This window comes from Hyalella azteca, unplaced genomic scaffold (genome assembly GCF_000764305.2).
Source record: "Hyalella azteca isolate HAZT.00-mixed unplaced genomic scaffold, Hazt_2.0.2 contig5386, whole genome shotgun sequence".
NCBI lineage: Eukaryota > Metazoa > Arthropoda > Malacostraca > Amphipoda > Hyalellidae > Hyalella > Hyalella azteca.
In genome coordinates this window covers 702,777-728,081 of record NW_025935579.1, presented here as the reverse complement: position 1 = coordinate 728,081, position 25,305 = coordinate 702,777, and the positions used below count along the sequence as shown (strand labels likewise).

Genomic DNA, 25,305 nt, shown 5'->3' with positions numbered 1-25,305 from the left:
AGGTCTAAACTTGTGAGGAAATGCGACCGAAAGGTAATGCACAGTCACGTATAGCAAATACTCGTACACGTCAGAGTATTTTTCTTGCGCAGCTAATGTAATAAATTCGATTAGAATAGAAGTGTCGGCACTGAAGAAATAGGCCCATGGCCTGTTGCCGATTCTTGTACTTTTCGTGACTTGATTCACAAGGGATCCGGCCTTTGGAACCCGATCTTTCCATAACTGACGATTGATTGAGATAGCTGCTGGACTTCTGGGTCCGTAAGGTACTAGGCATTTTATTGATGCCAGAAGGAGACGAATTGGATTTGATAGGAATATAAATTTTCAGTTCGATGAATTTTTAGTTTGAATAGCAAGTCCTTGCTCGTTCAAATAATGTGTCCCTTTGACAATGACCAATTTTGTTAAAATGTATCTAAAACCATTCATATCCAATATCCATCCTTTCATTTTTCAACATATTTAGTGAGCTTAACTGCGTTTATGCAAATACATAAGCCGTTATCAAAGCTATTTGGATCTAATGGCCTGGTAACTAGAGTTACCGTCAGTGTATAAAGAGTTAATATTGAAATAAATAGGTGAATCACATTTTTGCTCTAAGCCGGAAATTTACGTTTTCTTATCCACGAAGGTAGCCTCAGCAAACGACAAAGTATGGTATACGTATATTTTCAACTGGCATGCGACTTACATAATAGAGGTCAACAGTCTGTAAACCTGATAGCGTTCTAATGGGCGTGAGTTTGGGTCACTATATAATAGCCACGCTGGTTAAACAATTGAACGCCGTCTGGAAAATTTCAGTTACGAGAAAGATGTAAGAGTTCACTCGTACCTACAAACATGTCAACGAACTATTTTTCATCAAACCTCCACGTAACAATTCCATTCTTACCAAGCAATTTGGCGTAAATGGAAGCCGATTATGATAGCACAACGCATTGACAGTGTAGGCCGCTGGCACCGAAGATATTGAGTGTCAAGAGATTATAGAGTATCACTTGGCAGCGAACGACCCTACCTCCACTCCTGGCGTACGCTGAACTGTGTTGCCACTAGCACCGCAGAGGGTCGGTGGTCACGTTCTATGGTAACGCGCTCCGCTTCGAAACCCGAACACTCTCATGATATATATTTTTCATTTAATTTCATACAATTCAAGCATTTCTTCATGTTGCGTAACACAGCGATGATATACTTTTATTCCATCAACATTTAGTATAGCGGTGTCAGCATTGATTAGGCCGTTGGACCTGTCGCCCATTCTCAACATCACAGAATATTCATAGGTCATAGGTTGTGTCGGGCTGGAACACGCAACTCACTGCCCCAATTTTGCAGTGCTTAACCGGCAACCTCGTCGATTTAACCCTGAACTGTCACACGTAGCTGGGATCGAACCCATAACTTGTTGCTCCATTTTGATACTCAGAACTGTAATCACAGGGCCACCTTGAATGAAATTGGAAACCTGACACGAGCTTTTCGTTATAAACTAAATCAAGAAAAAGGTTCCTTTTATTAATATTATTTTATATTAAATCTATAATATAATATTTGAATTTTAACCTTATATAAGACAGATTAGAAACCGGAAGCGCCCAGTGACAGGGAGAAAATAATTTTTGCAACGATTTTCGTTACCCTGGTGAAATTTGAATTAATTTTGACAGAAGAGGTCTTGTACATAACATTAGCATGAAATCCAATGCCGTTTTGTTAATCTTCCTCGCAGCATTTGTGTCAGGTGAGTGATAAGATAAATTTTCCAAGTAATGACAATATTGATTTTAGATTTGTAAAGGACTTCGGTATTGTTTTGGACCCGAAGTCTTGTATGATTTTTGATGTATGATTACTCATTCTCAATGTGACAAAACAATGAATTTGTTGACATCTTTGTTAAAATACGTAATACTTCGAATCTAAGGGTTGGTTGCATTTCTTAATGTTAAAAAACGTAATTCAGGTAAATTCTTTTACAGGGCAGGATGAATGGTGGAAGACCACCGAACGTTTACATCGAGACCTTTTACTGAACAAGAATTATTCTTCCATCGTATGCCCGCACGAGTCTCATAATCATACAATCGGAGTATACATGACTCATGTCGTCAGGGCTTTCTATGTCGATGAACTCACGCAAATACTTACATTCAACTTTTGGATGTACATGGTGAGTTCTTCTGTTAGTGCTCATGCTTTAATATTTCGCAGACTCGCAGTTCTCATCCTTTAACATCTTACTGGCTCGTAGTTCATACGCTTTACCATCTCACTGATTTGCAATTCCCAAATTCTACCATCTAAATAACTCGTATTCCACAAACCCGAGCATCTTAACGACTCTTGCCATTTTTGATGTGCCCACGATTGAATGCGGGGTGATCAATGGAAAAGCAGGAAATAATTGGCGGACGCAATAATTTATGCAGGTCCTGCTTGACAGATGAATTATTTATAAGGATTTACAGGGTCATCAATATTTAGCGTTACAACTTTGAGTGGTTAGAACTATGAAATGAAACACAATTGTGTATGTTTGAAAATGTATTTATGTAGGCAGAGGTTCAGAGATACAATTTCCACAATTTCATTCAATATGTCCACCATCTGCATCAATAACGAGTTGTAGACGCTTAGAGAAAGCCTTACACGAGTCACGAATGACACTCAGTGGGATTTTGGGTCACTCATTCAGCAGTTTGACCTCTGCGTCCAAACTGCTATGGTGAACGGTCGAGACCTAGCTCTCAAGGTATGACCAGATCCTAAAATCCAGAGGATTCAGATCGGGTGACGATGGAGGCCATTCATCTTTGGTAATAAGCACAAAAATTACTAGATTGCTTGAGTCGCAAGTTTACCAGGAATTTAAAAGCAAAGAAAACAGCCAGAATATTAACCATTTCTTAAGAATGAAAACGTTTCGGAGTCCAGCTCCTTTTTGTCAATTTATGTTTTTATCTTCGATGTGAATTTAGTTTTCTAATTGATTCTTATTTTCTTATAAGTTTTGAACTTTTGAACTGACGATGGAGCTGGACTCCGAAACGTTTTCATTCTTAAGAAATGGTTAATATTCTGGCTGTTTTCTTTGCTTTTAAATCTTTGGTAATGAAGTGGGGAACATTATCGGACAGCCACTCCTGAGTCGATTTGGTCCCATGGGATGGTGCAGAGTCCTGCTGGAACGACCAGGGGCGTTTTTTGAAGGGCTTTCGTGCCCAGGGCAACAATGCACCAACAAGGATGGCATCTCGATAGTTCTTCTGATTAAATTTCACCCCTTTGTCAACAAAAAAAAGGGGACTCCTTGAGGACTCTGTTACGGCTGCCCAGACCATCACTGAGGTCGGGCAATGCTTACTTGTCACTACACGGAATCCTTCGTCCCATTCTTCGATAAAATTCGATCATTTTGGGAGTTGAAGTGGTGTTCAACATTGAATATTTTCTCATCACTGAAAACGAGGTTTGGCAGCGTGCCATCATGAATGCGGGAAAGAATAATCTTGGATCTTTGGAGGCATTTGTCAACAACTCGAGCAGACAATTGTTTTTTTTTTTGACATGCTTGAATGGAGACAACTTTAGGTCCTTCCGGAGAACAGTCGACATGGTTCCATACCACACATTTGACTGTTTTGCGAGTGTATTTATTTTGAAAAAGCAATGTAACGCTAAATATTGATGACCCTGTACAATAAATAAGACCCGAATAAAATGTAGGAATCCTAAAAATAACAGGGAAATTATGTGGGACTATTTTTGTCTTTGTTATAATTGTTGTCTTTGTAACCTGATGTTAAAAAAATTACGATGTCCGATGCTTGAATTCTTTCAGTACTGGAGTGACAAGAGACTCAAGTGGGACATGAAGGACTACGGTAATATCTTCCAAACGGAGTTGGCTGCTGAAGACGTTTGGAAGCCCGACCTATTGGTGTACAATAGGTAGGTTTTATTGTTTAGCGGGAAAATGAAGGGACGAATTCCTGTTAATAAAATTGTCAATAAGTTACAGGCGACTTACAAGATTCATAGATGCATTCGAAATTTCAGCTGGAAATCTCCCTTCAATGTGCCGTTAGGATAGCATTAGATTAAATTTCATAAATCATTGTGATGTTGAGGTTTCTGTTAAGGGAGAGAATACTGCTAGAAACTGAATATTTAATGGTCACTTAGTTTATCACGAAAGTCTCATGACTGTGAATATGACGAGGCTGATGATGATCAAGGCAGTGTTATACTGCGCACACTTCTACATGCTTCCGTATACTAAACATTGTGAATGCCGAATATTTATATGATGTCTGACACAAAAAATATCGAGAATGTGATGTTCAACGGTGCATATACCATATATGTATGTTGCTAACAACTTGAATACGGCCAAGATGATGTCTCTAAGAATTTCAGTACCACGGTCTGGCGCCTAATTTACAACTCGGGTACTAAAGTAATATCTAATAATTCAAATACGACGGTATGATGTCTAACAAATTGAATATGACAAGTCGTGTTGCATATTTTCACGGCGAGAAGGTGTCAAACGATGTAAATAGTAAGGGTTGATGTCTAATAATTTAAATAAGGCGGTATAATGCCTGAAAATGTAATTACGTATGGGTTGATACCTTATGATGTAAACACGAAGGATACCATAACTAACAGCGTAGATATACAGTCAATGAAACCGTTTTCAGCAAACACGGCGGGTGTGATCACTAACAAGTCTTTTGTTCCGCAGCGCGGACCCCACGAACATAGCTCATTTCGGGAACGTTCCCGTGACAGTGTACAGCTCGGGTACAGTCGTCTGGATGCCGCCCGCTACTGTCAAGACTGAGTGCCCAATGGACCTCACTTACTGGCCTTTCGACACACAAACCTGCGAGATTTATATGGGCTCATGGACCCGTCATGGTTTTCAGATCAGCTATGAGACTAGCAATCCAAACATGACAACAGTGAGCACATTCATTTGCTTAGCGCTGAAATTTTGAAGTGTGTTTTGAAGACAATTCGAACGAAAGCAAAATAAAATTAAAATAAAAGCTTTGGTTAGCATTTTTAAATAAAGTATTGGAATTTATGCTATATATTAGCATACCTATAGTGTTACATGAAGTGATATTTCGACTCCGTAATTTCGTGTACAATTAAGAAGACTCCAGTAAAAAATGTTCAAAATTCACTGATAAATTTTAGAACAAAAAATGCCATCTTTTCTTTTGCAGGAGCAGCATTTACGAGCGATGCTTCAAACAAACCACCATTGGGAAGTAAAGAACATTAAGTTGGAAAAACAAGTGTATGACGCGGCCTCTCTTCCGTACTATGTCGTCAGGACGGCCATCACAATGCAAAGAAACTCGCCTGCGTTCACAGCCACCGTCATCTTGCCCGGGATAGGTGAAACTAACATCTACAATGCATTAGAAATGTTATTCTTGGTTTGGAGTACATTTATATGTTACTTTCAATTATTATCGAACCTTTAACTCTTGGCTAAAAGGGCTTTATACAATGTACTTTATCTTGTTCTTAATCCACCTTGAATATTATGAAGGAATAACAATTTATCACTAAAATTTCAATTCACGTTAACTTATTTTTAATATAAATAGATATATAAAAAACGCTAGGTTTCATAAATGTATGCATATTTTCGTTCTTTGCAAACAGCGGTAGCGGTGCTGACGCTCATACAGTTCGTGCTGCCAGTGGACTACCCTCCTCGCGTGACTGTCGGACTCGCAGCCACCCTAGCCTGCATCTTGATGCTAATCGAACTGGCCACTACACTACCTCCACTTGGAGCTTCTTCACCACTAATTGGTATTTGTGAACCAAAATTGCTAATTTTCTGTCTTAACAAATCCCACAGTCAAGTGTCGTGAACTCCACTACTCACTACAATTAAAGAATATGACCACGTCGAATATTGGGCACCTTTCTTTTTAAGGGCTATGAGTGCGGCTATTACTTGTCAACGACCGTGACGAAAGTAAAACCTTTAGGTTTTGTAATTGAAGTGTCCACTTTATTGACGAATAGTGGCATATGTATCCCCTGTCATCAGCTAAATTATTTTCATATAAGTCACCTTCACGTGACGCATCTGTAGAGCAACAGTCGCCTTAATTCCGGGGTCTATAAATTTGTACTCCCGACCATTCGTGGATGATATTATACCTACTCTATTCCCGAACAGAAATAACATACATTCAAAATATTATATGTTAATGATCATTAAAACTCAATTAAGAACTTTATTTGAAATTTCAGCACATGGATAAGAAGTTCTCTCATTCTCGACATTTTACACTAATGTAAGATCAAAATTATTCCAACGAGCGCTAAAAGATTCAGAGATTCGGAAGTACCATAAATATTCTTTTAGTTTCACTTAATTTTTCAAATAAAACTCATGCAACAACTAAAAACATGTTTTGCATACTTTCTTTGTGGTCAAATAATTTGTAAGAAAGGCTGAAGATGATCTATTCAATCGGCAAATTTGACGCTAAAAATGCACTTTAACATTGAATTCCGTGCCGTCAGTGCGATACTATGGCTTTGCGTTAATGGTGAGTGTCCTGAGCATCATCCTGAGTGGTCTGCTGGCCAGACTGTCCAAAGAGCCTCCTGAGGTTTTGTCCATCCCCGTCCCAGGCTTCATTAAAGGCCTCATCACAGGTCCTCTCGCTACTGTTCTGGGTCTGCGCTTCATGGCTGACAAGGTTGAGTTTTGAATGGTATTACTGACAAGATGTTTAGATGTGGCAGAAGCAGGTTCCAAGATTAAAGAATTTAATAATTTGAACTTATTTGAAATATATTATGAATTTTTTGGCAGTATAACGGAAATTATGAAATAAAGTTTTACATTGTAAAGGATGACTTCCGTCCTCAGGTTGGGCGGAGTGGCATGTCCGAAAAAGACAACGAAGAAGAAATCATCGGGGAACGCAAGAGCTTCTTGCACGAATGGTTACTTTTGGCAACCATTGTGGACAGACTTTCCGCCCTCACCTACTTGGTTGTTTTCATATGCGCACTTCTTGCCCTCACTTCCAAACTACACTAAAACAATAACCCGCCGGGAATACTTATACGGTGGAAAAATGAATTCAAATTTTTAATCCAAGACAATATTCTTTCATGCTCATCTGTCACAGTGAAGAGATAATTTAGTGGCATATTTCTTGTTTCACTTCATTTTCTTCGTTTGGCTTTTAGTAATAGTTCATTTGCTTAGAGAAGATTCATAAAATAACCACTAATTATTACACTCTAAGGATTTTATTTATTTCTGATGCAAATAAAGATATTTGAACATGCTTTGTTTCCCGGTTCGTATGTAGGAAATGAAATGATACGCTACGAAGGGAATGCTACGCAGAGCTCTAGTTTGTGCGAGTTATTCGTCTCAAGAAAATTTTGACTCATTAATGTTTAAAATTTAGGCGTATTTCCTCGACCTACATAATTTTGACAACGTATTTAACTTATTATTGTTATTGACTTCAGTAATAGTGCTAACATAATAGTGTTCTATCCAGACGCCCTTGATACTTACACTACATAGCGTTAAGGTTTCACAACATGGTATCTGCATGAATAAGGAGTGCGGGGCTCTATAGTATAATGGTTTAGCTACAATATATATTGAATTTAATTAGGTATAATTTAAGATATAAACAATTGAATATAAATTTTGATTAGTGAGATTCAATAAATTGTTCTCGTAAGAAGGAAAACGGCCATTTCCTGTTGTCATCGAATTCGTTATGTGGTTACAGGAGTACCAGGATTCTAGCAGTCAGGTGCGGGTTCGATCCCAGCTCTGTCAGACACTTATTGGTGAGAATTGGCGAGGAGGCCGAGCGGTTAAGCAAAGCAAAATTAGAGCAGCGAATTGCGAGTTTAAAACCATAACAACCTGTAAATGTTCTACGATGTCTAGAATCGGCGACAGGCCTACTGCAAAATAAACGCTGAAACAGCTATTATCATATATTATAAGTTAGGTTGGCCTAACGTGAAAAATCATCTTTCTAAACCGAACTTGATAATCCTAATGTAAAAATAAATTATTAAACTTGATTTTTTCATCCTACTCATATCGCTGAAATTCTTCAATCCTATCAAATGCCTGGCATTCCCTTACTTTAGTTTAATATTACAGAATGTGCCTCCTACATCACCATACGAGTGTTGACGGTATTTGCACGGTTAAATATCAACGTTAGCATTGCGTTTTTCTTGGCTATTTCGATTGTATAACTTTGGTTTAATACAAGAGTCCCATGAATTACAAAAAATTATTGAAGTGAAGGCAACCATGAAGAATTTAATGGAACTTGTCACCAGTATTCGAACAGAAGCACTTTTCCCACGTAGCTAGCCTACAAAAACTATTAACGGCATTTACAAGAATTGTAATTCTACAGTGGACGAAATCTGAATGCATTCCATAGAAATGTATTCAAATTATGGATTTCTGAGGCCATGGCTGCTCTTTGTAAAGGTGACTAATTTTCAAAATTAAGTTAAACATTCTTAGAACTGTCTTAATCTCCTGGGATGTGACGTATGTCTTATGAAATTATGTTAGGAGAAAAATTGAGACGCATTTCCTTGTTTGCAAAACGGTTTCTGCCAGAGAAATATTCTTCAGGAAATTGCACCTTAGTACCACATTTTTTAGCAAAATCTTCTAGTAAGAGAAATGGATAGTGTAATTTAGTTCTTTGGCACTTACCAAATTATTACGATAAAGCAGAAATTCGTTGACCCACGCAAGATTGCACCGTAACGCGACTGTGTAGGTATACCGGGTATACCAGCCTGACGAACACTAAAGTCAACGCCGGCTTAGACAAAGGGATGAGTTTTAAAGTGCCTTTCCTGAACACCCTAGGAAAATCTTTACATCACAAGCAGCGTCCACCAAAATAAAGCTCACCAACTTCAAATTATTACTAAACAATTATTACATGTCATTGAGACCATGAAAATTTTGATCGATAAATTGCCATTTCTGACGTGAAAATACTGGAAAATCAATTTAAAATACGAATAAGAGGTGACTTTGGATTCTTGCTGGTAGAAAATACAGAGGCAAAATAATTTCAACAGTTTTTTAGTTATGAAATGCCGCATTAAGTGCAAGGAGTTCCAGACGTCTTAACCATTTTGCTATAATTTAATATATGATTGCATGGAGTAGCACAATTAGGATAAACTAATGATTTTTATGCTCATCAATTACTCTGTCTATTTTATAATAAATAACGGTAAAGAATGAACAACATTTAAGAAAATTAATTAAGCAACATTAACAGGAGAAACATAGCATACATTCAGCTACTTTGTCAGTCATCGAACGAGGAAGACAGTAGATTAGAGACAGTAGATCAAAATATAACATGATAGTGGATTAATTGAGATAATAAATTTTCATTGATACGGGTAATCGTTTAGGTAGTATATCAAAGCGCACAGCGAGGGACTAAGGCAACAAATCAGAAGCTCATGAAGTTTTCTGTGTCTAGTTCGCGGCGTAGGAGCTTTCGTTGCAATTGAGTTCCTTAGCATTGAACTCTATAGCTCCAGCCGGTAGTCTATGAAATATTTTAGCTTCTCTTGAGACTAATCACTCAATGGGGTATTATTACAATCCTTCAGTCCAAAATGAAATACTGACACTTACAACAAAATATGACAGTCTCACAGTGACTCGATAGGTAATTAGTCCAGCTCCAACTGTAAGAAAGAAAGAATGTACAGCAAGACTCTGCCTCACGAAGAAGGCTGATAATATATTTGAAATTATGCAGTCTTTCATTCGGCATTCGAAGAGCTAGCACCTGGTAATAATTAAGGTTAAATTTTCTAGAAATTTGCAATGATAACGCCGTCATAATTGAATTTTGCTTAATTACATCTGTAATATATTTTTGCTTGGTATAGGATCGGGTACAACGAATTTATGCACAGGCAATTATACATAAATGAATCTAACATGGCCACATTATCAAATATAACCAAAAACTTCCACTTTTAACATCAAAGACACAAAAATATGATAAGAACAAATAAAACTACTCCGAAGGGAAAAACAGACTGGCCTATTACTACTAAGAAAACTATAACCCATGTAGAAACAACCGATTCAGGAAAATTCCTTTAAAGAGATGCAATTCCTGACGCATCAAAATTTTTGATTGGTATAATTTACTGTCGTATGACACAGTGTTATGTTTCTCACATAGTTCTTTCAGTTATAAAAGCAACGAAATATTTTCGAAAATAAACAATTTTTGTTCTTCAGCAGTCGGAAGAATTTCTACCCTCTTGCCAGCATCCGAAGCTCTCTGGCCCAAATTTGTATCTTAATCACCTTTTAAGTTTATACAAAGATGGAAAAATTGAATGTCACTCGCCGCAGCATAATACGTGAACACGAATGAAAACACATGTGAACACGAATGAAAACGCGTGTTTGGATTGCATGTCAGAGCATTTATTATTGCAAGAGTTTTGCGCAGGGCAGTTTTTCAATGTCTAAGCTTATTGGGTCGCGACCGTGACCGCTATAGTGCCAAGCAGGTATATAGGACTCAGATTGCAGCCTATGAAAAAGAAAAAAATGCATTGAAATGATTTATCCGAACTGAAAGACTTCCCTGATTGCCTCGTTATTTTGTGCACATATGATAAGTGAAAAATAAAGTATGATGAATAATATAATATACGTTTAAAAATTACTTTTTAAAGACAACACTTCCAAAGAATCCAGTATCTCCAATCTTACAGATGTATAATGAATTTCTCATCTAATTTTCGAAATCAAAAAATTACATTTTCAATTTTTCAAATACATATAAATTTTTTTAATATATAAATTTTTTTCAAAATTATTTATTCTGTTAATTGATTCGTGCATTGCCTCTGATTTCACACCAGTGTGCAAAATTTCAAATCAATTAGACAGGTAAAAATGTGTCAAATATCAGTTATAAGATTGGTACGTAGCTGACAAAATTATTTTTTCAATTTTTTTAATATTGAAAAAAATTTTTTTTAATTCTAAAATCATTTATTTTGACATTTGATTCATGCATTGTCTCCAACTTTACACAAGTGGGCAAAATTTCAGATTTGTGGCCTGTCGCCGATTCTTTTCCTTTTCGTGCCTTGTTCACAGAAGATCTAACATCGTTTCATTTGACCGGATCTTTTCATGACTGACGATTGTTTCAAGTAGCTACTAGACTTCCATCGGGTTCGATATGGGGCTAGGCATTTCAAATCTGAACATATATTTTTCCATAGCTTTATCTAGTCTGTTCTTGAACGCGTTCATACTTGCAGTTATGGATCAGTTTTGACTTTAACTGTGAGTATGGCATCTAAAATTATTACAACCAAAATTATTCAAAAAATATTAGTAGAGCCTCAGAAAACGCATGCTTTTAATAACGAACAGTTTGGATGTCAACAAAACATTCGCACAATTCAACTTTAAGAGGAAATACAATTTGACTAGCGAAACACTTTTTGAAAACGGAGTGCGGTCGTTATGTAAGACACAAATTTTCTCTGTTAATATATGATTAATCCATATTCTTAATTGTTTGCTCTTCGTATTTTTCAACCATAAGAAATCGCAAGTATTGCACGGAATAAGAAGATAACGACCCTAACAAATAGAGAGTGCCGCATCAAAAACTATAATCTTAACGAAAAGAAACGTTTAGTTATTGCCAGAAGGATTACGAAACTTCAAATTTACCGACATTGTCCATCATGTAAAATTATTTATTACGTGTAAAGATGGCCTCGAGCTTCATAAGCTCTTACCAACGCTTCCAGTGTATTTTATAAAAAATTTATCATGAAGGGGCCTGTTTTATGAAGAAATTTCATCAAATACCGTGCTGATGTGAAGAAAGACCAAATTTATGACAGTCTATATAATGATTTGCTTACATACTTGAGAGGAAACTCAATCTTTCAGTAGATACAGCATCTACTCCCCCGTTGAACGCTACTAAACTTACTTTGATCTAAAGTCAAGGGCCGACAGCTACAATAAACGTTGTGTGTGCGCATTTGAATTATGACTTATACTACACACGTGTTCTCGGCTGGTGCGTAAGTACGGTAATTTTGTAGGTAGTGCAATTTATCATGCTAATTATGGAAATCGCTTTTTAGGTATAGGAACAGAATTACGTCAGGAATTCACTCGATTTCTCATTATTCTCATAGGCATCAGAATAAGCTAGTTTGAATTGTCATAGGCAAGTTGTAGGACGATAACCATTATAATATTCAAATAGAAAGAATGCCTCCAACTGAATACATTTGTTATTTTTTTATCGTAGAATGCACTGCGAAGATTAATGAAGAGACCTTGAAGGCAGACTGAAAATGTCCAATGTAATGAGACGACATTTGGGCAAATTATGACGTATATTTCACCATCAAGAAGAGTCCAATTATCTTGTCCGCTCATTACTGAACGTAGGACATAACTCGTGAGACATCGATATCACCAGTAAATTTCTCTCACGAAGCTCATCGAGACGGTTCATTTATGTGTAACATCCTTGATTTATCACAAGGTCAATAAACGGAGGCATAATGCCATGCAACCCACTTACTCGAGTTGAAGAAAATTACCAGTGAAAAATATTACTCAGCGATCCTTACACGACGCATTGTTCATCAACGACGAATATTTAACGTTAGGGAACGAGGCTGATACGGAAAGTAAAAGCAAGTCATGCTTTACAGCTTATTATTCATTTGCATATAAATTTCTAAGAAGACACATCGGTCTATAAGGGTGTGTATTGGCAAACGGGCGCTAGTTACGGTACGGGGACCCGGCACTGCTGCGTCTCTATCTGGTTTGCCGAAATTATCGTAACGTTCACACACAGAACAGCAGATATCATGTGACGTCAGATTGATTCCATGAAACTTCGATCGATATAATTTGAGTTCTAAAGAAAACAATGGACATAGCAAAGATGATGTCGTTAAAAAGAAAAGTTATTGCACTGTTGGTGCTTGCTGCAACTCTCTCAAGTAGCACAGCGCAGAGCGGTGAGTAGGTTATTCTCAATAAAAATTATTTTCATTAACTTAGCTGTGCTCTGCAACTGTGTTGGTAGCGGGGATTAAAAAAAGAAAAAAGGCAATAGAAAGAAAACAGGATAATTCGTTATGTTCTGATAACATCGTCTATAGCTTGACACAGGAATCATTCGTAGAATTTTTCATCATAGTCATCAAATTTCATTGAAATAGAACACCTCTCTTTCTTATGCGCATTTACAAACAGAAAATCTTACCATAAGATGTTGAGTGAGTTTTAAAAATGTTAAAAGTGAGTTAAAAATTTTTAAAATAATTTAACGTCATACAATAAATTATTGAATGGCATTCGTTTTATGAAAAAAAAAATCATTGTTTCAGTGAAAGTCTTGACAGCGAACCCAGACGGTGCCCAGCGCGGCGACACCTGGGCACAGCTGAACGGCTCCGTGCAGATCACGAGCGACTCCTCCATCTGCCTGCGCTTCAGGATCAGAGTCTTCAGGCTCCTCACTGCCGTGCTCTACCTCTTCGACATTAGGGACTCTTACAGCGACCGTGAGTGCATGTAATTTTTTTAATGAATAAAGATTTGTCCATTAAGGCTTTCCAGTTAACGTGTTCCGAATTCTCAAGTACAGTGTTTAATACTATGCACATTATAACCTCCGCCTCGTTTTGAGAAAGATGGCTAACCGGCTCCGATTGCGAAAATGTGTGTCATAAAAACTAAAGTCATTCCTAATCAGATGCGTAAATTTCCATAGAACTTTGAATAACGATATTATAATTGCATTTTAGGGACAAATACATTTCCATAATAAATCAATGCGGTCTGCTTTCAGCTATTTCCTTCGAGGTGTACTTCGAAAAGATTCGGACGATATATGGAGGCTATGGAAAATTCTACTCCCTGCCCGACAACCTCGTCACCAACACGTGGTATCACTACTGTCAGGTTAGACACGCTATACAACCTCACCACCAACACTATACTGTCAAGTCAGACACGGTACAACCTCACTACTATCAGGTCAGACACGCAACATCTTTGTTCTCCCATTATTGCGTTCCCTCCATGCAAGCCACTGCCTCTATTCCTCTCCTCCTTTCCCTTGTATTCCAGCCCTTCACTTTATTTTCATCCCTCCTTTCATTTGTCCCTCCCTTTACAACCTTGCCACCAACACGTGGTATCACTACTGTCAGTTTAGACACGCTATGACCTCGCGATACCCGTACTGATACTATTATATGCTACTGATTCCAATAGGCACAAGCCTCATGACAAACACGAAGTGTATCACTAATGTATCAGTTTTTCATACCCATAAACATAATTAAAAATATAAGAGGAGAAAAAGTATAACAGAGGAGCAATATTACTAGAGAAGCAAAATGTATAACATTTTTCGCAGCCCTGATGATTGCACCCATGATCCCGCTCAAAATAGCTGAAAATTTTGCCGGAATGCGAGCAATACAAGTCTTGTCTGAATAGCATAACATAGAATAATAGTTATACATACGGATCAATATTGGTTTTCAGCAGTTACAAGTCCCCATTCCTAACAAGGCAAACGCTACATAAATTCATCGACTTCATCAGGTGCGGGACGTCACTAATGGACTGGCCCAGGTATACCTGCAAGGCGATCTCCTCGCGAACGAATCCTTTGCATTCGCACCTGACAATATAAAGCGTCGTGTATTTATTGGCCAGGATGGCTTTCAGGTTAGTACCAATGAAAATGAAGAAGTCAAACACCTCCATATTCATATTTTACTTCTAATTTTTAGCTCTTAGAAACTTTTTGTCATATTTAGTTTTCATAGTTATTCAAATATTGTAGAAAATAGCTCACGATAGGCGCAACCGGGGGACTCGATGACTGGAAACTTACTAAAATTTATTTGGATCGAAGGGCACCATATATAAATTTTAGTGCGATACGATTTAGGAAAATCGCCGAAAACTAGGTAATGAATACACGCAATTTCATACAATTTTACTCACTCTACATAATTACTTCACCGCAGCCGCCGTACTCACTGAGCGGGGATGTGACTCAGCTGAATGTGTGGGGGTCAGCGCTGTCAGCGGAGCGCGTGCGGCAACTCGCGTCGTGCGAGGACCGCAGCGAGGGCGACTTGCTGAGGTGGTCGGCGTCCTGGACGCTCAGCAACGTAACGCTCTCGGTAACTTTTTCGCGATTCCTAGTGCGTGGTATTTGCCAAAATAAATATTGCTCATTCTTTAAACTTTGAGAACGAGACAATGAACAAAGGTCCTCTCCGAGCAATGATTTAACTAAATAATACACGAACCGTTCAGAGCACATCAAATTCTAATGATTCTCACACGAGTGATGGCAGTCATCAACTTCAGGTGTTCAGTCATTTTCAAGAGATAGTACATATTTCCCCTTCTGCCTTTGTTTTGTAATTTCGAAATGCGAATTTACTTAGAAATTACGGAACAATATTGGGTATTCAGAGTGTGCATTTATAAAAAAATAGTTTGTGAGTGAATTTGTTTCATCAGACATCCTGAATGAAGATCGGTATCATTTTCCTTTTTTTATATCATTCCGGCTAAATCACCCAAACTGCAGGGAAACGGAATCGTCATTGGATCGACGAAATTCAATGGTATCATCCATTAATTGTATCAGTATCATCCAATGGTATCTATTGGATTAATCTTAATTTTTTGTTCCTTCTACAATTCTTGAATGGTAGTTTATAATTGTTAAAATATTTTTATTGAATTGAGAATACCAATTGGAAAGTTCAATCCTTGAAAAAATTAATCAAAACTAATTAATTCTTTTAAGACTAAATTTAGAAATAATTTCAATATAAAAGCCGACATAGGAATACCGCGTTGCGGTTTCGGGGACCAACTGGCTGTGGAATTCTGCGATGACGCTTGTAGGATGCGCTAGACTTCAGGGGCGGCGCTTTGAGTGTGGCCACGGATGTATTGGTATAAACTATAAACGAATTTCTATCAGGATGCATATAAGAAATAAAAAATTGGTTGTATGAATTTTACTGGAAACAATTGTAGTTAATTTTGTTAATTTTACGATAAACCCTATTATTGCTTCGTAGTGAATACCTCACATATTTTGCACAGGAAGAAGTGTTAGTGCGGGATTTGTGCCGGAACAGCGGAAGCAGCGACCGCCGTAAGGTTGTGCCGCTACCCTTACTCAGGTCAGACCGTCAGAGACTAATATAATATAGCAGCGGAGCGAGGATAGCATCAAAAATACGAATTCTGTTGTGAATAATAGTTCTGCATTGGGAAATGGTTTTATTTTGTGTGAATTTTTTGAGAACTTCGGTGAATCACCGTTAACTATGTGATGTGATATCTCAAAGTGGAGCAAAGGTAATATTTACCAAAAAATAACAGATCGTATGAACAGATCGATTAGCAAGATCGTATTCCAGACTGCTCTTAAGAAAGACATTCTAAGTACCTATTTACGAATGAAGTTTCAACGTCAACCAATAAAAATTCAGTGTCAAATAAGTCGTGTAAATAAACAACCTACTATTAAGCATTTTATTTTTGAACATTTTTAAGTTTTTCTAATACAGCGTTAACGTATTAGGTACAACGAGGCGTTTTTGATATGCCGAGCTCTTGGAGGCTTCATCAGAGTACCGCACTCGCTACAAGAAATAGAAGAAGATCTTTCGGTTTTTCGTAACAACACGGGTGAGAATGTAGCAACTTTATTGCAGAAAGTATCCAATGATCTGCAAAAATGTATGATTGGTCGTGATTTTTTGTGTTATTTATACTTAGATATGATACTAATATTACATATAATACAATAATAATATAATAATATACAATAACATAATAAACATCGCAACCAATTTAATTAAAGTGTGCAAATGCATTTTTCTCTCGGATCACGACTATTCTGGTCATAACTTATTAAGTATGTTCATGCAGAATGTCGAAGGTTAAATAATCCTCGTCCTGGCTCAACTAACCATTTACATTGGCCTTTTATTAAGATTTAAGTATTAGTTCCACACCTGATCACGTTTCATACACAAGTTCAAATGTAAATGATAAAATACAAAATTTTATAATTTGCAAATCATTTTAAAGGACATTAATCTCTTAAACCGATACATAAATTGTCCGTTTCTGTGCATATAAGTACTATAATATCTTAAAAGCCCATAATTTCCCTATAAAAATTAAATTATTGAATTTTTACATCGAGTTGATAATACTTTTGAATTAAATGAATTTTATCGTTGCAGAGTGTGAGCGTCAGTGGGCCGGGGCGAGCGATGATGCAGTCGAGGATGAGTGGGTCGACGCATTTACTGGCATCATATACAAGCCGGTAATGCAATACACTCTCATGAAACTATATATTCATCAATGACTACCAAACTGTCATCACTATATCGCTACATGATTATTGGGGTATCAATACACTGTCGCTGTATTGTCAATACGCTTTTTAATATGTTACGCAACTCACAACAATGCATGAATGAATGAACAACAACTGAAGGAAATTAGGAAGAATGGCTATTATACTCAACTCTTTTCTGGTAACAAAGGTAATGGGGCCATTTTTATTTCTCATAATTTATTTCTATAGAAATTTTGTTATTGTATCGTTGGAAAGTTTAAAAGGCACACAAGGGGATAATCATGAAAACCTTCGGTTGATGTTTTTTCAATGACGGATTTATGAAAATCAGAGCAATTGAGTTCGAACAATTTTCAAATCGCAAGCATGAGACCCGAAGAAATATAATATATAAGAAATATACCGCTTTTTAAATTAATAAATTATAAATTCTTGGATGGTAACTGACTCTTGCTTATCAAAGACAAAAATCTGGTGCTTTCTCGATTCAATGAAAAATTATTTTAAGTGAATAAATGTTATTTAGGGAAAACTATAATTTAGCTAATTTTTATGGATGGATGAAAATTGCGTACGTTGATGATCGACTGACTATTCAAAGTCTCTGTAATTCAGGTGATTGAGCTGTCAATATGCAGTAAGGTAAATAGAAATATAAAACCAGTCTTATTATGAAGATCTGATTAAACAAATTCATCCAGAAATCAATTATGCTTGAATTAAATAAACCACAGCAAGTACATAGGGCCTTCTGAGGCCATACTACAACTTAAGTTTTTTATGTGCAGGAAGAACTGCCCTTCCAGAGAAACAACCCCAACGGCGGTGTTTACCAAAACTGCGTTCGCTTACATCCCAAGGGCCTCTCGGATACCGAGTGTCAGAAGGACAGCTGCTCGAGCTGCCGCGTGCCGGCTTATGAGACATGGACCATCCGAGGCATATGCGAGGAGGAAGAGGTTATAACCTTAGGCCATATAAGTAATTTCTTGCGTTTTGATAAAAAACTTTATTATGAGAGTGGCCTGCTGTTCCTAAAAGCATACAAACATTCAAACACATTAAGGGGACCGTCTAACCTAAAATTTTCAATTTTGGCGTTTTCCACTTTTTGGGCTCATCTTAAAGCTCACTTTTCAACGCATTCAACGGTTACCCGTTATTTGTCCGTTTTCTATGAATATCACGTTTTCTATCAATTTTTTCGAAAAATTCACAGGAGCAAAATGTTTTTCTTTTTACATTTTACGTATGTATGTGAAGTTTCATGTCAATCGGATAATAACTATAGAAGTTATCAAAATTATCAATCGGTCCCCTTAAAACTGGAACCTGAAATAATAGTGTTGAAATGAGGTCAAATTAATTTGACCTCATCTAAATTCGCATAAAATATGCCCGTTCGTCGACTTTTTCGTGATTCCAAGCAAAAAGAAATCATTTAAATCTAGGTTTCATTTATGATTAACATAATATTAAAAAATCATACCACGACGATTCGGGCAAGCACTCAGGCCAAATTTTGGGCCAAAAGTGTTCATTCCTGCGATGAACTGATTTATGTACCTTTTTATATAATAGTTATTTTCAGCGCACGGCAGTCGTACGATTTTATATTTCGATTTATATCGTGATTTTTATCGAATTAAGTTTGCATGCAGAATACTTATTTCTAAGAGAAGTCATACGCATTCCTTACCTTAGCTGATGAATTACATGGACTTGGAGGAATCCCCGCTAGGTCTACGAGGCTATGGCGAGTATGCCATCCGTCGCCTAGAGGGAATTTGGACGTGGTACAACTCGGTGTCTGGCAATACTATTGCCAAGTTCATGCCTGAGAAAGGGCAACTCGATTACCCCTTCGGCAGACGCATTTGGAATTTGTCGGTACGTTCACAATTTTTTTCGCGCGATGAACAAAGTTGGAGTCAAGAGGAATCAATTGGTACATTAAAACGCATTGTGCGATCATCACACATTCGTTACACGGACGAAAACTTATTAATTATTATCAGTGGGTTATTGAAACCAACTGTTTTTAAACAATGTGTTCATTAATCACATTTACTCACTGGGTACAACAACATTTATCGATGAAGAAAGTGTACATCACATAGCTATAAAAACAGTTTCTTTACCTTACCTCCGCAGACTGACGTGTGTACGGCGACCGCAGGCAGCGCTCTGGAGATCACACTCTCGCCGTGCGGCCCCGGCCACTTCACCTGCACCGACGGCAAATGCATTGACTTCGGCAGTCGCTGCGACCTCAAGTTTGACTGCGATGACAAAACCGACGAATCTTTCTGCGATATTGTCAACTTCCCTCCGGACTACAAGCTGAACTTGCCACCGCGACCGTGTAATGAACGAAAAAGATATCACAACATAGATTATGTTTTTCTTAACGTTCGACAAATTTTTCTGCAACCATAATAGGGTTGATATTGTTTGAGTTATTAACTTAAATTAAAATTGAACCATTTTTCAAAATATGCGCAAAGGAGTTTCCTGTAAGTGTTTACAATATAATGAATAATATGCTTCATATGCAAAAATGAAATCGACTAAATATTTCATTCCCAGCTGGCCCCTTACGCCTGGCGGCGTAACTTAATAACCGCACTTGCTCTAAAAACACGCCTCGTGGTATCATCCTTTCAGCTAGTTTTTCAAAAAGGCCAAGTCAGATGAATACCTAAAGACTATATCACACTATATTTTTCCATAAATTAAGCAAATGAAATTCGCATATAATATTTTCATTGTTGTTGAAAACAGTGAGCAACTCTCCACTGCCGATTTCCATCAACGTGTCCATAGACACGATGGACATCAACACCGAGACAATGCAGCTGTCTAGCAGCTACAACCTGCGCATGACTTGGTACGACAACAGACTCTCCTACAACAACCTCAAGCAACTCACAAGACTTAATACACGTGAGTTATAAGCATGAATCTAAGTTGGTATCTCATATATTGGCGATTAAAATAAGTAATTTGAAATATTCTGAGATTTCATCAACATTTAATGAATCGCCCTAAAAATATTTGCCTGTTCGAAGTGCGTGCCTGTGATTTTTAATGTCCACATACAAATAAGTATAGTGATGCCTCGAAGAAAATCGATCTATCATGTCGGCGGATTTTCGATTCTTGAAATTGTTAGTTATGAATTCTTAGTTATAAATAAGCTATAATAATTGAAATTACGGCTGAATTTAGTCTCATTTCAAGGTGGTTAAATGAATATTATTACCACACGAGTTTTCTCTTTGAATGGTGGGGAATTTTAACTCACTTTAACTCAGGCATAAAATATGAAATGCTGCCAAAATCCTCGAATATGCAAGGATTCTGGATTATGTTGCAATATGTCTGGTTTATGTATTGGGAGGATTCTGAATTATGTTGCGCAGTAATGACCCCATACGCACAACTACATTGTGCAAAGAGCCCATGCAAGAGTTTAATTAATTCAATCTGCTAAAAAAGTGAATGGTGTTGTGGCATGATTGCTGTAGCCGCATAAAATTTCCTAAATATTCAGTATATATTTGTAAATTTTACATTCTTCCTGTTTTTCGTAACCCGGAATTTTTTCGCAACACTATTGTAACGGGTGCGTCTTACAACATTTTATTTTGCTACATGACAATAGTCTTTTTTCTTCACACACAAAAATGCCGGGGTAGCCCAATACAAAAATTTCAATAAACCCACCAGGAAAATAAAACTGAAGCAACACTGATCATAAGCAGATTTTTTCGATTATCGTTTCGACGTCGGTTGACTGGTGGGAAGTGTCTTCAAGTCAAGTGTCCGTCCTTTCAATCGACCGTTCGCGACAAACTTATAACAAATTGTGCAATATGCCTCTAGACGACATAATATTATCCCGTATTTGCCATTTATCTTCAAGATTTAAAACATAAAATAGTTCAAGAATATTTATAAATCTCTCAAAACAAAATGTTGCCCAATAGTATTGATCCTAAAGGCAACATGGCAATTACTTGCCTAGGGGCAGCATAGTTGTTTGACTTTTTCGAGGATTCCTTAGCCAATAAACACATTTCTCCACGTCACCATTTTCAGAATAAATAGTCGACAAAAAAGAGGAGGTCTATGCATTATGATCGAGATTCGAGTACGGAAATGGTACTTCAGATAAGGCTAGAACATTTTTAGAGATTTGATAAAATAATAATAGATTTTACAGAATGGTCATCAAGTAAATTATTATTAATCAGTTTCAAAGGAACAAGTTGACGAGCTTTGGAAGCCTCTCATTGGTTTCATCAACACTGGCGACATCCAGCAGACAGCGGTGGACGAGAATGCCATCACTACCATTATCAAACGCACCTTGAAATTCGTGACCAACCTAACCAACTCTTACGAAGGTTGGTTCAATCTGTTCTTTTTTAAGAATATATGCGGAAAAGTTAGTTGAGACGCTAATAATATTGACGTCTACTTCTGGCTTTCGCTTGAATATTTATGCAAATTGAATCACATTTTGGCTCTATAGGATTAAACACAACTTCAGAGTTAAAGATTTAAAAAATCAACTAATTAACAAGTTCGTTCACTCACAGTGGAGATTTACAGCGGTTTGAAAAATCCAGTGTCAACGACACGCAAATATTTCACTACCTTCACATGCAGCTTCGACCTCACGCTCTACCCATTCGATATACAAGAGTGCTTCATGCAGTTCAAGATCTTATCGGCTTCGAATGAATACCTTGTCTTCAATCTCAATGGTAATAACTCATTACATAATAAATTGTTATATATTGGAAAAATAAATTTTCATTTACTTAGCTATTAGTTTGCACGGTTAAAAGTGACTTTTTCATGCATAAGGAACCTCTTTCAACAATACGATCATCCAAGAACTGAGAGCTATCAAAATGCAATACTTCACAGAGTTACACTATGAATGCACTGTTCTCAAATAATATGCCAAATAAAATTCCACTCATATCCTACAATTTACCCTAATATCGTACAATTTTTTATGTAGAGTCGTATGTCGAGTACCTTGGATCGAAGTACCTGGTAGAGTATGGGATCGGTCGAGTAGCGCTGGAAGAGGACGTCACCAAGCAATACGCGGCGGCACGAGTGACGGTTCAGCTCGTCCGGTTATATGGTTACGCGATGCTCAACATTTACGTGCCGTCCATTATATTGCTCATCATCAGCTGCCTCACTCTTTTCTTCAGGCCGCCCATCTTTGAGGTACATCAAAATACATTGGAACTGGAGACACGATCTACGGCAGCTTGAAATTTTCTCCTGGAAAACAAAGGAGGAAAACATTTAAAAATCAACATAATTTTGCAATTCGTTTTTTTATAAAAATTAAATGGGATTTTCATAATACTGAGTAATGCAAATAAATTTCTACAGGTTCGCCTCATGACCGCTCTCACGGCGCTCCTTGTGCTGGCCACGCTGTTCACCCAAGTATCCGCCTCACTGCCCAAGACATCTTACTTCAAGGTGGTGGATATTTGGCTCTTGTTCTGCATCATCGCGATTTTCATGATCATTGCTTTCCATTCTATCATCGATAACTACATCGATTACGGCTCTAACACCCACCACGAGACTATGGTGACTGCTTGGACCAACAAGGATGAGTTAAAGACGGTGAAGGAGATCTTGAGGACTGGCACAGGCGGAGTCATGGCCAATAAACTGCATATTTGGATCGCAGCTTCTAAGGTCGTTACTTTTTTCATTGCAGTGCTCTTCAATATTGTGTACTGGGGGATGCTTGCGGTCTCTTCAGGTCTCGTGTATCAATACTAACAACCAAAAACAATATTACATGAATTAGGCTAAAATATTAGAAAGTTGAAACTCGAACGATTTTTTCATACTCACTCAGTGTACGCTAACTGTGCATTAATATAAATGTTTGGGTAACAGAGGAGGAATTCACTCAGGATAGTATAGATTTAACTACTGATCACTGCACTAAAATAAATTTCAAATATATCCTTTACATTCATAAAGAAAATTCTCATTTCATAAACATGGTGATCACATTTGTAAGGTAGCGCGTACATTTTAGGAAATTTAAAGTCAGTGGAATTTCACAGCACTACTAACGTTGACAGAATGTACTAAAATGCAATCACAACATTAATTGAATAGCTTTTGCACATCGCATTCAATATATAGTTTGTAGGTGCTTAGGCATTTGTCAAATTTAACATACAATATTCAAATCGGTCAATCTTTTTTAAAATTTTTATCTCATTTTCATCTTTTAACGCAATTTTCATCTGACGAATAAACTTGCGCTGACCCACACAGTGATCTATTAAATTTTTTGGAACTATCATAATGAATGGCAGGCAAGGAGCAATTTCAACTCTAGTATAGCAATAAATTCTATCCTAAGAATAATGAGGTAATAATAAATGTTCCTAGTTACAACGAACACATAAGAGATTAAATGCAAAAATAGAAGTTTGCAATGAATGCTCTTAACGTACCTGCATGAGCATGAGGTTACAAATATTTTGCCTGCATTATAGGGGCATAAATTAAGTTCTAAATAATTTCTTTGAGTATTTTGTAGGTTTAAATATTTGCAGTTAGTGATTTGATCAGACACAGTGGAGGATGAAAAGTAATATATATTAATTTTAACTAATATGTGTCTTCGAAGATATTGTATGATGTTATCAAGTTATTTCATTATATAGGAACTGCCTTTAATGCACTTAAAGTCCTCCATGTAAATAATTCAAACACCGAAGTGGACGATAAATCCTATTTTTATTTTAAGTCGTCGATACGACCTGAGTTCTTCATTCTTTTAATCGATCGTACCCCTAATTCAGCACCCCTTTGATTCCCACCTTTTCTGTGACTTCAATATGCCAGTTTTATGTTAAGAAAATTGCAAAGAAAAAGGACGCAAGCTTGTGGTACCTGCAGTGTATGTGGAATAATAATTTTAATAAATTTCAACGCATCTATGGAGTTCTCCTTTTAACCCCTAAAAGAGTTCGTTGAAACGGTATACTGGATCATACAGAATAAAATAACACAATGTCATTACCAAAAATGTTAGTGCGAATTTCGATCGCCATTAATTATTAACAGCACGTCAAACGATCCTCGAACAATGCTATGTTCCGTGCAGGAGCATATATAGGTACAACAGTTTAGCATATATAGACTTAAACTTGCAGCATTCCATCGACAACTTACATAAAAAATATAGTTCAATGCTGATTCCTGCTGCATACTTAAGAGACGCAGAAATATTTCAGTAGGGACCGTGTCTAGCTGCTCTTAGTCAAGCTTGACTAAACTCACTATGATCTAGAATCTGATTGCAAATTGTTAGTGTGTCGCAATTTTTCCCATTTCAGCTGATCAGCTCTGAACTTATACTGAATGCAGGGTGTTGGCGGGTGCTTTGTTTCTTGTACGATGTTCAAAGTGCGACTCATCTAATAAATTATTGAAAAGGCTTTTTAGCAGACTTGGCGAGAAATATTTAAGGACATAACCTAATTGCCGTTCATCTGTCAATATGCACTGTCCTCCTCTGTTCCTCTACTCGACTTTAATAAACTTATGATTATGGACCCATCCTTACAACCTGCGTAATGAATGATCACGAGTTACCGTCTAGCATTAGAGAAGGAGAACCCAAACAAAAAGAATCATTACACTGTCCATTTCAAAGCAATAAGAATGATTATGTCTG

At 37.1% G+C, this 25,305-nt stretch overlaps 3 protein-coding genes across 3 annotated transcripts; all 3 read left to right on the top strand.

The window, feature by feature from the left end:
- The first annotated feature begins 1,582 nt into the window (after window positions 1-1,582).
- On the top strand, window positions 1,583-7,359 carry LOC108668913 (acetylcholine receptor subunit beta-like 1). The gene is made up of 8 exons (XM_018156171.2): window positions 1,583-1,756; window positions 1,995-2,185; window positions 3,857-3,966; window positions 4,766-4,985; window positions 5,256-5,430; window positions 5,704-5,856; window positions 6,583-6,761; window positions 6,935-7,359. Exons 1-8 carry the CDS (start codon window positions 1,708-1,710, stop codon window positions 7,106-7,108), a joined length of 1,251 nt encoding a protein of 416 aa, XP_018011660.1. The 5' UTR covers window positions 1,583-1,707; the 3' UTR covers window positions 7,109-7,359.
- A 5,581-nt stretch (window positions 7,360-12,940) lies between these two features.
- LOC125177878 lies at window positions 12,941-14,422 on the top strand. Its single transcript, XM_047880439.1, has 4 exons — window positions 12,941-13,143; window positions 13,516-13,692; window positions 13,980-14,092; window positions 14,408-14,422. Exons 1-4 carry the CDS (start codon window positions 13,053-13,055, stop codon window positions 14,420-14,422), a joined length of 396 nt encoding a protein of 131 aa, XP_047736395.1. The 5' UTR covers window positions 12,941-13,052.
- A 5,388-nt stretch (window positions 14,423-19,810) lies between these two features.
- LOC108668902 (glycine receptor subunit alpha-1) lies at window positions 19,811-24,073 on the top strand. Its single transcript, XM_018156160.2, has 6 exons — window positions 19,811-19,917; window positions 20,337-20,498; window positions 21,812-21,964; window positions 22,160-22,327; window positions 22,591-22,808; window positions 22,980-24,073. Exons 2-6 carry the CDS (start codon window positions 20,384-20,386, stop codon window positions 23,382-23,384), a joined length of 1,059 nt encoding a protein of 352 aa, XP_018011649.2. The 5' UTR covers window positions 19,811-19,917; window positions 20,337-20,383; the 3' UTR covers window positions 23,385-24,073.
- The last annotated feature ends 1,232 nt before the right edge of the window (window positions 24,074-25,305 follow it).